Raw genomic sequence first — 16,655 nt, 5'->3', positions numbered from 1 at the left:
TTCTCGTGTTGTCTCACGACTAAAAGTGGTAGTCGATGGATCATAGGCCACTTATTCGGAAAACCAAAGCTTACGGAACGTCGTTGAGACACGGATGGAGGCCAAGGAGTGAACGTACAAGCGAACGAATGAACGTACAATCCAAGGGCGAGGGGTTCTGGAATATTTTTATATACCAGAGCACGGGGTATCTGACCTGTCTTATTACTTCCAGCTTAGTGAAGCCCTCGACTCCCACCAACGACAGGCTGAGAATACACCTTCGATTCATTTTTAACCATCTCATCCGGCGTCTTATATTGATTTCGTATTTCTCGCGGACGGAGTAACGCAGCGTCTCTCGTATCCGGAGCACATCTCGGATATATCTCGTATTCTTGGGGAAAAGCGGAGGAGAAAAGGGTTGAAAAGAGTAGTGCTGCAAGGCAGAAGTAACGTCTTGGAGAGTAACGCTTTATATACCAAAGCGTCTGCTTCAGGATGGGTGACACTGGTGGAGTTAAAATAAGAAACACGAAGCGTAAGAAAAAGAAACAGAAGACGAAGACGAAGAAGAAGAAGAAGAATAAGAAGAAGACAAGAAAGAATTGAAAGAAAAAGGAAACAGACACTGTAGACGCGATAGTAATGGATAGACAGTGTCTGACGGTCGTATTTTCAACTCAGCGTAGAATTCTATCTTATTTCTCAGCTCCCCGTCCTCTTTCTCTCTTTCATTTTTTTTTTTTTTAACATCATACCCTGTTTCATTTATTCCCCGCCTCAAATCGATCCGGTTCACTCCGTTCCCTCCATTAAATATATTCGATTACGATCGACCTCACGTCGAAAGATTTTGGTCTCTCAATTATTTCTGACGAGCTCCATAATCGGCCGACGGTGGGCGTCTTATGATCCGGTGAATTTCCAACGGAGAAATTGAGCTTTTGGGATGGGTCGCACATGATGATGCCCACCGAGAATTTATAGTGTTAATTAAGAAGCCCTAGGCAGAGCCGGGAATGTGCAGGTTCTCGGTATTCCCTCAGTGATAAAGTTGACTCAATATTTAATTTGAAGCGTGTTTACGCAGCTCCCGATTTATGGCTTCTGTGTCGTGCCTATCAGGCTGGGGTACCGTTGTTCCGTAAATAAATCCCTTCCTCCTCCCTTCTCGATGCAGATTTACCCTCGCGTGTCCCAGTCTCGATATTCCGTTCTAAAGGGGGCTTGAAATATGATCGTAAATTAGGTGGATAAATAACACTTGCGGCGGTGCGGAGAAGCCGAAGGACCGATCGTTGCAACGGTGGCATGAAACGGTTAAAAGTGAGCGGGGATCGCGAAATATACGCGGTTAAAATTGGCGAGCAAAAAACCCCTTCAGAAAAAAAAAATCACATCTCGTTAAACGCGCAGTCAAGTGAACAAACGGAACGATTTGAACGGTTAAGGATACGGAAAGTAAACCTACGGCTTATTGTCAACGAAACAATTTGCTTTTCGAAAATTAATTTTCCAACGGTAGTGAAGAGGCTCTTCCAGTCGGGAGAAAAGCTCACCCAAAGAGGATCTGGTGGATCTGGAGAGGCTGTTAATTAACTGGGAACTCGACCTGCAGGCCTCGAGTACAACACCGTTATAATAGAAAACCCGGTCGGGGGTTCCTCAGCGGTCGTCGAAGGCACGACGTCGTCATCCTCTCAGCTGCCACCGTGAATTGACCAGCGAACCGAAGCTCGAGTTCCTCCGGAGGCAGGACCTGCTGCAGGATGAGGACCAAAGAGAGAAGGAATGCTGAATCCACCAAAGAATTTCTTTCACCCAACGCCGGCGGACCCGCAGGGTCGAAGCGGATGGTGAACGACCGTCATTTGTCACGAGGAAGTTAGGACCGAGTGCCGGGTGGAGGGCAAGAGGGAAAGAAGGAAAGCGGGGAGAGGGTCAGGATGCAAATTGTATGGGCACTGCGTTTGTCGGGGAGCAGTGGACCATGGAAAACTCAGCTTCCCACCTCTCCTACCCAGTATCACTTGCGCTACCGCCTCATCGAACCTTGGTGAGTACACACAAGCCTTGGTTCCTTACCTCGGATTGGACCCGACGCGATGGTGCAGACGGCTTATTAAAAAACCCCTTGTTCAACGGAGGAGAAATGACAAAGATAATAACGATGATAACTCTGGAGGGAGTTCGCTCCCCGGCCCAACCCTCATTTGTTTAAGAGCCCTTCTTATGTACAATTCTCCGCCACCCGGTGTCAATCTAACCGATTTTTCATATCAGCGGTTTTCTTGACTCGCCGGTATACGATCCTCGCCTTCACTCGACTCGCTGCATATGCGAAGAAGTTTTTGATGAATCAAGTTCGAGCGCCCGTGGATCACACTCTCCGAGTCAGAGAGGGTGTACCTACAGCCGTTATTTTGGAAGCCACGATCGGAAGGGATGGTTCCTGCCCGTACATCCAACCCACCGTCAAAGGAAGCGTGGTGAACCACGCGGCGATAAGACGTGGCGTTATTAAAAAATTCCGCGAAGCGGTGTGTAGGGTGCAGGGGCTGAAGGCGGAGGAGATGAGGCAAGAAGGAGAATCCTTTCCGAGTAAAGTGTACCCTGCCTTGAGTGAAAAAAGGTTTCTAAGGTATTTTCGGGTGTACGCTTGGGTTACGAGCACCACATGCAGAGCACGCTGGGCTTGGCTATTGCCTTTTGCTACCATCCATTAGCTTCTTCTTCTTCTTCTTCTTCTTCTTCGTCTTGAACATGGAACCACAGGCCGGAGACAACGTAGGATTTGAGAGTTTCACGCAGCCCTTGGGTGAGATGAATATCACCGCAGTTTCACCCGTACATCGGGGATGAAAAAGAGGGCTTGCTCTGGCCTTCCTTTTTTCCTACAGACTTGTTACGCACCGAGGCCAAAGCCAGCCTTTTACCGGAATGGATTTCGGTCCTGGCCTTGGCCAGCAGAACACGACTAGTTGACCAGCGATCGAAACTTTCCGCGTCATTTCCCAACCACCCCATCGCTTTACGTCCCCCCCTTTTAACCCTGTTCGCAACTGATCACTGCATGTTCATACTCACAGTAAACGACCATCGGCTTCTTGCTGGTCGCCTCGTTTCCCGCGACTCCGAAGACCGTGCAGGTATAGTTCCCGGTTAGCTCGGGAGTCGGGTTCCTCAACTTTATCGCCCGCCACATCTTCGACTTGTCTTCACTCGCCTTGTACCGCAGGTCGACGTACTTGTCGAAGGGTGGCACGCTCTGTGGCTTCTTCCAACCGTCCGTGTCCTTCTCGTCTCTGGCGTTTATCCATTGGTACACTAACTCCACCTCGTTTCGAAACCACTTCACCACCAATCCTTCACTCGGCGTCTTTTCCAGGTCGTAGTCGCAGTCCAAAATCACGAAATCCTCCTTTCCACTCTCGACAAAGTCGGGGACTGTGTGCCGCGTTATTTTGACCTGCGACGCATCTGTAAACAAAATTTAAATCCACATGTCAGTAAAGTGTCATGAAATCTCGGGGTTTTGAAATGGCCTTATTGTTCTCAATGTACGTTTCAGGTTATTCGGGTCTCTTGGAGTGTTGAGCGAGTGCAAAACCATTTAACATCTGATAGAATGTAGAGCTTGAATTCGATATGTTAAAAGTGACATAATTTCAAGTACATCTTGAGCTTAAGGACATTGAGTGATTTGAAGCTACGATTATACATTCTAAAATATTTGAAGTGTTTCACTTTCTTCATTATTTCCACCGAATGATGAATAGTGGGCATAAAATTGACTATGACCGATTTCGTCAAGGGTGATTCGCGGAGAGGGGTGAAACCATTGACTGCGATAGTTCACCCTTCGGACTTGCAGCATATGTCGCCTAACCGTTTCACGTCGGTTTTTCTTATTCCGGCTGGTTTCTCGCCCAGGATTCTTTTTCTTGAGTACACAGACGTAGAGACACGTGGGGGACAGAAAGACATACGAGGTGAGGATAGAGCGGCTCGTTCGTGCGGAAAGCGCGACGCAGCCGGGTGGGAAATATTCGCCAGCCAAAGTCCTCACCTCGCCTCACTTCGCTATCCATTTCTGTCTCAGCTTAAGTATGCCGGCAATGCTATTTTCTTTATTTTCTTCTTTTTTCTTTAACCGAGAACAGAGACAGCTTCTAGTGTTTGCTCGAAGAGATTTTTATCCCAACCTGGCTCCCGGACTACGGTGAATGTTGTAGTGAATCAAAAGACGTTAGACACGTTTTTTAGGTCCAAATTCGGCCGTTTAGAAACTAAGAATTACTACTCTTAAGGTTATCCTAACTAACGAAACTAAAAAAATTGTGCGTATTATATTCTTCTAGTAGCAAATATGATGCCCGATTGATATTACTGAAAAGTTTTACTTCATGATCAATAAATATTGAAATATTATTTCTTGGGTAAAAACGTCAAGACATAGTTCGATTCTTTAAACGATTAAGTTGCAACGTCAAAAAATGGTGGTTTAAAACTCGGGTTCTTTCTTGAAAAGTCGCGATGAATTTCCCAAGAAATTGTTTGCTGTAATTTGAAAAATATCAATGAAATCAACGTATGCAGGAAAAAAATGCGATCGAGGTTTTCTGATACTAATTGACTGAAAATCGTGAACGAAATTAGTGTGTCCATTTCATAACTGTGGAAACGTGTCAGGCTCTGTTTATCCGAGACGAACAAAAGGCCGTGTTATTATTTTTCGAGAGTTTGATCAAACTTTGAATACCTGCACCCTGACAAAAGGAAGGTCCGGGTCGCTGTTCGTCCGTCGGCCGGAATTCGATCAGACCTTTGCCTATCCGGACGGAAAATTTAACTTCCGAACAATTCAAAGTCGCGGGGGATTCGCCGTGAGGGGTGGATAGCTAATATCACGAGTGCTAGGCGCAGCGGCTCGTGTGTGTAGATGGATAACGGGGCCGACTAGAGCCTGCTGGATACGGCCATAACCGCATGAAAATATCCCCATAAATCTATTAAACTTCGGTCCAACGGTCCTGGATCATTTCGCATGAACGAGCTGGCTGCTCTTCATCCCATCGCGCCCCTTCCGCAACGCTCGACCTAGATGCGGAAATTCCGGATCCCGATAGTTGCGGGATCCGCAAGAGTTCGACCGCGCCTTTTTTAAAGTCGAAGAAATGTCGAGCTCTTCTCTGAGTCCTCTCACTGTGGTTCAAAACAAGGCAAGTTCTGTCGAAAATTGCTAGAGAACCGGATTTTTTTTTTTTTTTTTTCCAACGATAAAAAAGTTTTAAAATATACGACAAATTATCGCAGGCTATTTCTTGAAAAACAAAACAATGTCATTTTCCTTGACTTCGAACCCGTTTTAGAAAAAATGATAGTTTGAATTTCAAACCTTTTTATTACAAAAAAAAAAAACTCAACAAATTCGATTCGTCGCAGATGGCCGTTCTTTAGCAATTTTTCAAACAATTTACCTCGTTTCGGATCGCTGTGCCTCTAAAAAAAAGCTGGGGGTGAATTCGAGCCTCCCTTTCTCCCTTTGGGTTTTATTCAGGCCGGTGCATCGCGGGACTGCAGTCCGTTAATCGTCCGGCCATAATTGCATAATCTCTGAGGCAGTAATTGCTTAATCGGCGCAGCCGCTAATCCACCGCTAATCTCACTTTAATTATCATCGCCTCCGATGTTTTCTTTTGTCCTATAGCTCAGCTCCTTTCTTCCTCTCTTGATCATCCCTCGCCCCGCACCCCTCGAAACGTTTCTCTACGCGGCGAACGGCGAGAGTCGAGGTGTTGGCATTGATTAAGTTGGCCGCATGCAAATCGCCGCCCCTCCGACCCCCGCCTACCCTCGGAAAACGCTATTCGCTACCGGTCACCGGTCTAGCTGGTCCCCGGATAAACCGGCTACCCCACCCACTGTAATTATACGCGATTTATCATAATTGAGAATGGTATCGAACCCGCCATCTAACGGGGGCGAGCTATTAGCTCGTCGGGTCACCGCGTCGAGATCGTAAAACCTGCATCTAGTTTCAACCCCTCGCACGATGCGCTGCGAAACTGAACCGGAGGGCGGGGAAAAAAAAAAAACATGTTCTCGACAAAAATGAAAACCAAACAGAATCCAATTTATTCGCTTCGTTGAGGGGTGTAACATTTGACAATTTCGTTTTTTTTTTTTTCTCATTTCTAATGGTAGAAAATGTAATGAGATAATAATATTTATGAAGGAAGTTATCAGGCATATATTTAAGTATAATGCAAAAAATTGTCATCAAAGAATACTCAAAAATGGCGACACTGGAGCCATTCTTGCGAGACGTGTTGATTTCTGCGACATGCGGTGAAACTGGTGCAAATTTGAATCTAGAAGAAAACGAAGAAAAAAAAAAAAACAAAAACTACGCAATCAACATTTTTATAGCTAGTGAAATACGTAGGGTATTTTTGATGAGTCAATTTAAATATTATTTAATGACAAATGATTGCCTCTTTTTTGGCGGAAATCTTACGTTTTTTATTTAGGTACTCACCAATCACACAAAAATCAATATTTTCAAAATCCTCTACGTATTTCTTTGGCTATAAATATGTAGATTGAATAGTTTTTTTTTTCCACATTGAACACGTCTCGAGGTAACAGCACCAGTGTCGCTATTTCTAAACATTTGTTGACAATAATTTTTTGTATTACATATAAATGCACGACTAATAAATTCTTTAAATATTGATTACCATTTCTTCGATCCAACAAAAAAAAAAAAAAAAAAGAAAAAACAAATCGTTGCAAATTGTTCGATATTTACAGTGATGTCATCCCGTAAATCATTTCTTTCCGCACGTATCAATTACGCTTTTTTACTTCGTCATGGTTTCATTCGACTCACATTTTGCAATGTAGATTAAAGTGTTGTTCAGGATAATGTAAAATTAAACGCGTCGCGATGAAAAGTTCATAATTTTTAATCAACGTGTCTAAAGTGCTGACAAATCTTGTGAGAGCGAAGTTTGTAAAAAATGAGTGTTGACGAGTGAAGTTCGTTCAAGATTAATACCTTTTTCTTTGGTAAACTTTCCGCGAAGTTTACTCTTTACGAGTCAAGTTTATGCAATTTTCTCGCATAAATCTGAATAATAATAATTTTAGCACAAAAATAATTGTTTTACTAGTTCTTTCGTCAAAATCCGTTCTTCAACAAAATCTCAACGATTACCTCACTTCTCTATTTCTTTCGTAAGCCAAATTGGAGGTAGATAAGACCGGCAGAAAATATGAATGAATGAAAGACGGAGCGCGTGGGTGGTAAAATGAAAATAAAGACACGGCAGGCGCCGAGTTTTCTCGAATCGTTCAACGCCGCGCCTTAAGAATTCGGCGAAGGTCTCTTAGAGACCGATAAACTGGATTTTCTGCAAGATAAAGTTGAACAGTCGTGGCTCTTCGCGCAGAAGCTCGTATTTAACCGGCAATTGAAGATACCTCACGGTTTCTCGCCTCGCAAAAGATTGCGAAAATAAACGAACACGAGAAGATGCCGAAAGAACTAAGAGAGAGAGAGAGAGAGAAAAGTAAAAAAAAATGAAAGGAAATCTGACGGCCGATGTCAGCTCGGACGTTTTTGCTCTAAGGGGGTTGACAAGGGAGAGTGAGAGGGGGGGGGGCACAAAAACGATGAGCAAGAAAAAAAAAACGCATTTCAGAGAGACGAGATTGCCGAAGGGAATTGAGAAAGAGTTTAGCCGTTTTCTTTTCAGATGCTTCTTCCTCCTCTCTTCTTTTCTCCACCACCCCCCCCCCCCCCCCGCTCTCCCCATTCTTTCTTCGCTCGCAGTAATTTCGTTTTGTTTTTTATTCTATCCCACTTTTACCGAGACTTTGTTGTTTAGCCTTTTCGGCCTTTACACCCAATGTCTGCGGTTTTTGCACACACTCGCGGCACGCGTATCAGAGCGAGAAAATTGTAACTACTAGAAGCACCGAAGAAATAAACAGGGCCGGCTGTGTGTTCTCAGTAGGAGACGCTTGCTTACTTTTCACAACCAGGAATTTATAATACAAACGTATATATTTGCATACGGAATTTTTACGCTTAACCTCCTGGAAAGAGAGAATTGAATTTCGTATAATACTGGGGCGAATATTCATGGAGTATCTTTTCTCCTTTACCTCCATTTTCCATTTCTTCATAATCGTTTTTATATTCATTTCGTTCCCATTTACCTGGGATTATTATAATAAATTATTAAACTCTACAAGCAATCGTCCGTACCGTCATTCAAAATTCTCACGCTCTTTTATTTTCCTCACCGATTATCGTCTCGTTGAAGTTTTCATCTTCGAACGGCCAGTAAATTCCGAATTTAACCACGAGTCGAGATCTGTTGTGGGGTGTAACTTGCCAAGCTACGAGTCACCGTAACGATCCATAGAACGAGCGAATGAATTATTAATAAGGTGTAATTACACCGGGTAACTTCTTAATGAATAATAATCAATCATAGAGCCCCTGGCTTCACGCATGTCGTCCAGAGAGAGAGAGAGAGAGAGAGAGAGAGAGAGAGAGAGAGAGAGAGAGAGAGAGAGAGAGAGAGAGAGAGAGAGAGAGAGAGAGAGAGAGAGAGAGAGAGAGAGAGAGAGTGTGATTTATTAGCAAAAATAATATCCTCGGACTAACGACTGCATGTGCCATACTTTTTGCGCGTATCCCGAAATTTGAAACGTCCGCTGATCACGGTTGTTGTTGTTTTTTTTTTTTTTTTTGTCTTTTATTATTCTTAAATTTTTTTATTTTCGAACGCAACGAAAGAAAATTACGGGCTAGGTTCTAGTTTAAGCTCGAGAAAGCTCGAAACGTGTCCGCCGGCAGTTGGCAGAAGCTCGCTGCTACCGATTGATTTCGGATATGCAAAGTTTCCAATATTTGCGGACCGGTCCGCCGGTGAAACTCGTGTTTGTACACCTCGGGAAAGGCAAAGGATTTCCCCAGCGTCGAGCCTTTCCTCCTTCCTCGGTCCTATTTTAATACTATTTACTCTCTCATCGTCCTCCTTTCCGATCTTCCTCCGCTCGCTCCGTTTATTGTAATTTTATTTTTCTTGCCATTCTCCGTACAGAAACTCGATTACGAAACCATCGTTTTCCTCCCTGATTTCGCCATGAAGATTGTATTGAAAATTATTTCTCCTATAGGCGAAGAAATGGGTAATCCGTGCAACCGAGGAATCGATTATCGAAATTACGTGAAACTTCGGTATAAAATATGAGAGGTAAAATGCAGGCAGAGTCAGTTTAGCGTTGACGTACGGCTGTTTAGGGTAACCATAGTGAATTCGAAAAAAAGAAAACTCGGTTGGAAGGACAGTGACAAAGAGTACATAAATAAAAAACGACCCAGCGTATAAACACGCAAGAAAGTAAACGGGGAAGAAAGAAAATATCAGACGAGACGGGGGGAAACTCGATTAATTCCAAAGGTGCCTTTGCGTCTCGTCGTACTTTGCACACAACGCATATATGTATATATATATATATACCTACCTACGTGCATTTACATATATAATAACCACGTACTCTGCATGCATATGCATATTTGCAAAACCCCCGTTCGATATATTTATGCCACAAGATACGAAACTTTTACGACGACCGGAATGTTGACGCGTTTTGAATAATTGACCGAAATTTTTGGTGGATCTAATCAGGGTGAAAAAAATTTCAAGAAACAGTCTTGCAACGAATTCGTATTGACTGATCGATTTCTTTACGACGATTAAACCAGAGATTTTGTGCGTAGAATTTTTTGCATCTTTAAGCTTTTGACAAGGAAGGTATCCCAGGTCGATCTCCTCGATTTGATTTCTTTTCTAACATGGTATAGTAGACTGAAAACTAAACGATACAGTTCTTTTTTTTTTTTTTTATCCACCGTTAAACACTTTAAGAGGATGAAAACGACCCCCAAAGATGAGCACCCAACCGGGTAATTTCGTGATTTCTTGATGCGCTTCACGAATGCGAATGAAACAAACACTGAAATGTTTCTATTCATATTCATATTTTTAAAACATTTTAACGTTGGTTCATTCGAATCCATCAAACTTTGCGTGTCATTTTCACCGCTTTAAAGTCTATAACGGCAGATACATAAGAAAAAAAAAAAAAAATAGGTTTCGCTTAGTTTTCAGTCTGCTATAACACGTAACAGAAGAAATCAAATCTGAGAGATCGACCTGGGATATTTACCCTGCGAGAAAAAATCATTTGTACAAGTATCACACGCGTGTGTGTCGAGTACTGAATAATATTCCACCGCTTTTGAGCGAAAATAGCTTCAGAATAAGAGAATAAAAAAAAAAAAAAAAAAAAGGAAACAGAGACGAATCGAGGAAGAATCATCGATTTTGTATACATATAAGAACGTGGGACGTCTCTTCTCCCCCTTATTTTGTATCTAATTTTAACTCGCGTTCGTGAGACGATGGGAACATGACTCGGACGTGCTTCAGGTCTTAGATTCATCCCTGAATTATTCGAGTCAGGTAGAATATAAAGTTTTGAGAAGAATCGGCGCAGCGAGCTGTGAGGTCGATGTTGAACATCCTGGAATTCTGCACGCGGTTCAGTTGCGGGTGATTCCAGCCCGGTAACCGGAAGTTGCGTCCCTCTTGCAGTCGCCGAAAGCGTCCACAGCAGACTCGCTTTTCGGTAACATTACCGCGGCTATCTTAACTCCAGTACCAAACTAATTGGAAACAAAGTTAGGCCCGGCGAGAGCCTCGCATAGTTTACTTCGGCACGATGCAATCCGAGATCATCACCCCTCTACTCACAATTCTGGCTGCTATATCGCCGGGGAAATTAAGCCCGACTTAAGCCCCCTTTTCCGTGGCTATATACACGCCCCTGACTTACTCGTGCAGAAATTTCATGCCAAAAACAGAAACTAGTTAGAGAAATCGGGAATTTTGGCAGGCCGGAAAGAGGTCGATTAACCCTTTGAGTCACACGTTATTACGCTGAGTCTAGTTTTATAAAAAGATAACATTCTACGGTTTTTGGGACGCTGATTACGAATCTGAAATCAAATTTTGAAAATTTAAAGTGGCGGATCCAGTATGGTGTATAAAAATTTCAAATTTGATTGAATACAGTCAAAAAAGTGTATGCAAGAGTTTTTGGAATCGCTATACTGGATTGTCAAAATCTGATTTCAGATTCGTAAGCAGCGACCCCAAGAACTCTGGATTCGATTGAATTCGAAATTTACGTCCGCCATATTGGAACCGCAATCTTCAATTTTTAGAATCCGATTTCAGATTCGTAATCGACGATCCCATGAACTGATAATTTATGTAAAACATGTATATGTGTGCGGGGTAAGTTTATCGGAAATGAATTATTCCTTCAGTCAGACGATTTTTTTAATCAATTTATTTCTAACAGTAATAATTTACATCATGTCGCAATATTTCATCGTTCGTTGTAGTTATCGAAAAGTTGTAAGAAAATTGGTTACCTTACAAAAATGGTTTCAATATTGTTAGATTAACGTAAGAATTTTGTACAGGCAATTTATATTCAGTGTTATTCATACAGTCGTCAAAAGTAACATTTTTCGGTTATTGCAGTACGTTGAATCTGTTTTTCCTTATCTTCTTTTAAATTTAACACATTTTTTCAGACCAACAAGACCTTAGCATCGATTTATTTTCACGTACTAAAATATTTTCTAACCACAGCTACAAAACTCGTTCCAATTCTTACACCAATCCAAAAAAACGACATTATTTAATCACTATAAAACGAAGAAAAAAATAATAATTTTAAAAACTGTGTTACAGCAACCGAACCACCCTTGGAACATTCCTTCGCAAAAATCTTCTTCTCAGTTTCACCCAACCTGTGACAATTTTAGCCACCTCATCTCTCATACTCCCACTTTTCGTTCCGATCATTCAATTTCCTGCAGTCCAAATTGATTTTTCGCATCACGCTGAAGACGAGAAAAAATTTTTACAAGAATAAATGCAAAATTTTTGCCTCTGGAAATTCCACCTCCTTTTTCTCGTCTTCCGTGTCCCACTTATTCCTGTATTATTCCCACGGGACAGGGGAGAAGCGGAATCGGATTATCCTGCATATACGGTTTCGTCGAGGGGTAGCTTGCATCATAATGCCTCTCGATATACATACACGTGTGTAACCTCGATCTGCAATAAGAAATGCCACAGGATCGGTGATCGGTGATCTTCGCCTGATACGAGATATCGACACCAGCTACCAACGTGATGAAATAAATTCTATCGCTGAATTACGTATACCGGGACAATCAATTAAAACTTGAAAATCAACCGCGCATGCGCCAAATAATTAAATCTCATTGGTCGGCGAAATCTTCCCGCAGCGATATTCTTGCCTGCGACGCAGGCGTGCCAACTTACGCAAAATGTGTACGTTTGAATTTTCAAAGAGCATAAACATTAAATTCCGATCGTTCTTCGAAGAATCAACTTTCCGAATCGATAACAAATGCTTCCCAAACCTTTCCGAGTCACTGCGTCAATTATTTGAAATTCTAACCTCGAAAATTCGTATCAACTACATCGCCGGCAGAAACAGTTTGACAGCTGAAACTCGGGTTGGCCAGCCTGCACGAACAGCCGATAAAACCCGCGCACGCGCAATTGATTTTTTAAGTTTCAAGAGATAGTCCCGGTACATGCTCGAATTTATAATTGGAACAGTGAAATCATCAGGTTTCTGTGTTTCTTTTTTTTTTTGATTCTTGTAACGGTTTTATAATCAATTCACTCGATACTATTCGCCAGCACAGCTCGCGGTTATATATAATCGATTCGATTCCCGCGGTTCGGATCAAAATTGACGGCCACATGAAATAACGGGTTTTATATCGCATTATGCAATCACATTTCCACGCGCGAACGAATCTAATGAAACTTTACCAGCGAATAATAATTAAAAAGTATCCCAAAACGGAAGAGAGAAGGATCGAGAAAGAGAGAGAGAGAAAATAAAAATAAACAGATGAGCGAACAAGTATTGAAAAAGAGGGTTGCCCTTGGGACGCGGGGAATGGAAAATCCCTCTGCGGCTGATTGCTATTTTTCTTCATCGACGTGTCCCGCTAAGCATGCCGGGATACCAATCACCATTGTTTCGACACCGATGATGAAGAATAACGGGGGGATTAAGGCATCGACACCGGGGGAAAGGATCAGATCAGGGAGAAAGGGGTGGAAAAAGGTGGCACCAATTTCATCACCACGAGTTCGTTCCTTCCTCGGCTATCGGTGATCCTACTTTCCGCGGATAATTCTACATTTGAAGGATTATACGCAGTTAAGAGATAAAAGAGAAAGCGATTTTTCCGGGATTTTTCATGAAGAGACATTTTAATTTATTAATACAAAAATTGATACACGTATTGAGGGTAACGTTGAACTTGATTCTGAGATTTTTTATTCGTTAAATTATGATTCTTAACTTTGGACTGGATCGTTGGAAATGAAGAAAGAAAAAATATTTAGTTAATGTAAGCTATTGTTTGGTCTTTGATCGAAGGAATAAGCAAAATATTAATTTTGAACAAAACGGCGACACCACAGAAAAGAAAAATCGATTTTTCCTAAAAATTTTCGACTTGATTTTTTTTACAAAATGGAAAATATCTATCGGCGAGAAAAAAGCTTCGATCGCGGACTAAAAAATGTTTTCATAAAGCTTGTGTAAAAATTTCAGACTGATCGGTTAAACTGTTTTCGAGAAATCTTGCTCACGGAATTTGAAAACGTAGTTTTAAGAAAAACGCGTTCAAAGTTTCAAAAGCACTTTCAAACCCTCTGAGACCTCTTTTCAAAAGTAGCGCGTAGCTTCGAGAATATTTGTCGGATAGACATGAAATTTTCTGTGTATATACTTGAATGTATGTACACAGGAAAATGAAATTAAAAAAAAAAAAACTGTTTTTGAAAAATCCTCACTACGTATAACCTCTTAATTCGCTTGCAGATCAGTTTGTCAGGTTCGCGATTCTAGAAAGCACCGCATTTTGCGTCGTTTAGATAAGTAGACTCGGTGTTATGCCTTCTCAGCTTCGTGTAAGACGAAACTCTCGGTTCAAGAAAAAGCTTCTGAAGCTCGAAGCTTCTACGCATCGCAAGCTAAGAGCAGCTGCGTGATCTACGATAGAACACGAGTTCTGGTATCACCGGTCTAATTAGGCGCGTGGCGTAAATCTCCCAAGGTGATCGAAACACAACCGATAAACAAGAAACAGGTGGGCACAAAATGTGAACAATAAAGCGTTGTGTGCGAAATACACGCAGGCGTAGGTAAGTACGATGCCTACCTTGCCTCGAGGCTTATTAGACGCGATTTTCCAGTTCTCGAAAGCTCTCTACTTGCAGGTCTGATGATTGGGGCTGAAAAAGACGAGGATGAAATGGGAAAAGGGGATGAGGGACGCCCCCTGGGACTGGGTAGAATTTTTTTCTCGCATATTACGTAAAATGAATAATATTTGAAATAGAATAACAGCGAGGGCTTTGCGGATGTCGGACTGCGGTGGAAGCTCGATGGTGCAAAAATTCAATATCTTTCGACAAACCCCTCGGCGACACCGCGTGTGACAAACTCGTGGAAATTGTAATTTTCTTTCTTTTTCCTCGCGGTATTATTCGAGGTGATTCTGATAATAAGTTCAATCTTTGCGTTGTTAATGGAAAATGAAACGAAAAATCCAGTTTTCAGGTACATGTACAAAGCAGAGAATACACGAAACAATGACGTAGCCGTACTTTTTCCTTCTCGTCGATGAAGATAATAACTTTTAGTGTAACGAGCAATTAAATCTCACTGATTTTGTAATACGATACCAATTATTTTCGTGGTTTTCGTTGTATAATCACATCAGTTTTCGATTCGCATTCGACGATTGCTCTAATTTTGAGTTGTACCAAACGCAATCTGTGAATAAATATTCCGTAGAAAAATTCTCCTGTGGAATAATTCATGCATGATTATTTTTAATACGAATCTCGAATTCCTTTCTGTAGAAAAATGTTTCTGTAGAAACGACTCTGTAGAACTGGGCGGGGTTGAAATTCCGAATTTGAAAAGTTCCGAAAGCACCGAATTCCAGATTTTTTGGTAAAGAAGCTTAAAGTGAGGAATACAAATTTTGACCAAACATCAAAGTCTCTAATGGTCCGAAACCTGACGCTTGAAGCTCCGAAGTGTAAGTTTCCAAAAGGGCAAAATTCCGGAAGAAAAACATGTTGAAAAGGCATAACTCTAACGAGTCAAAGTATCGAAAGTGCGAGAATGAGAAAAATTTGAAAAATCTGAAACGTCGAAATTCCGAATGATCCAAGGTTTTCGGTTCTGTGAATTGATGGCTTGGTGAAATTTCATCAATTCGATCTTTCTTTGTTTTGGATTTTCGATATTTTTACGTTCGGAATCCTGGTCATTATGATTATCAGTTTTTCTCATTTTTTACACCCACTCGTTGAGTAAACTACGCTGTGTGAGTATATTTTGATTTTCGGAATTTATCTCTATGATAACTTGAATTTTCATAATCTTGGATTTCGGACCTTCAGTCCGGTCAGGGAAGTAACACGGAATTAGTCGTTTTCAAAACTCTTAAAGTTCCGCACATCAAACCCCGCCCCGTACAACCCATCCCCAAAAAAATTCTCTCCCCAGACGAACGAAATTTCCGCAAAACCACCCCGCATTCGCAACCAACAACCACCCCGATCTCTGTGCGACTCAATTACCCTCAACTAAGGAATTATATATATGTATATATATATATATACAATCTCCAAGTATCGCCTAGGCGTGGCTACGCGCGCCCCGCGATGAAGATATACTGTTAAAACGGGGTAATCAAACGTTGCATGCATGTCCAGGTCGGCCGCAGCCCCAGAGATAACCGCACCCCTCCAACCCCTTTCCGCGATTTAACCCCCGCTTCATATATACGCGGCGCCGTGTCGCGGAAGAGTAACGCGCGACACACATGCCATTTGAGTTGTGGGCACGCGCGTTGAGGGTGGGGGGGGGGGGGGGGGGGGGTGGGGGTGAAGGGTGTATATTGCCCCGACTGTTTACACGCGGTTCCCCGAGCGAGCCGACGTGGAGGGTCATAAACCGGGCCCTCAGCCTCTTCCTCGAGGCGCGATATGTGACGCGGACAGCCCGGATTAGCCCCAAGGTTCACGATCTCCGGAACGTCTCGTGAGGTTTTGGTCTTCCGGCTCGGTTGGTGGTAGTCCTGCAGGCGCGTATTATGCCCTATTCCTTTACCCGAATTCATACAAATCGACGCATTGACTGGTATAAAAGCGGATTGAGGAGATTTGCGCGCTACCTACCCTGATTTTTCCACTTTCCTTCGTTTTTCTCGGTTCTTTTTTTTTTTGTTGTCGTTGTTGCCGGCTTCATTATTGTTGCATTGTTGTTTTCTTTTTGTTTTTATTCTTCTCGACGGGTACGCGCTCCGAATACTCTGAATATTTTTGCACCGTCGCTTTTTACTGGAATATGATTGAAACAATTTAAGGGTTGGAGAACAGGGTTGAGTTATGTTTTATTGTACAAATTATTAACAGCTGTCTTGATATGATTAAGTAATA

At 42.2% G+C, this 16,655-nt stretch overlaps 1 protein-coding gene across 2 annotated transcripts in view; it reads right to left on the bottom strand.

Moving 5' to 3' along the window:
• The window catches only part of LOC107219977, a 112,367-nt gene that overhangs the window by 46,757 nt on the left and 48,955 nt on the right, over nucleotides 1–16,655 (bottom strand). For both annotated transcript variants that reach the window (XM_015658357.2, XM_015658358.2), the window contains exon 2: nucleotides 3,070–3,462. In XM_015658357.2, the coding sequence (XP_015513843.1) occupies nucleotides 3,070–3,462 (393 nt within the window). The remainder of the gene's footprint in view (nucleotides 1–3,069; nucleotides 3,463–16,655) is intronic.

This window comes from Neodiprion lecontei, chromosome 7, assembly GCF_021901455.1.
Source record: "Neodiprion lecontei isolate iyNeoLeco1 chromosome 7, iyNeoLeco1.1, whole genome shotgun sequence".
In the NCBI taxonomy this organism is placed as follows: Eukaryota; Metazoa; Arthropoda; class Insecta; order Hymenoptera; family Diprionidae; genus Neodiprion; species Neodiprion lecontei.
Note: the sequence above shows the minus strand (reverse complement) of the source record. Positions and strands in the feature narration are given on the sequence as shown.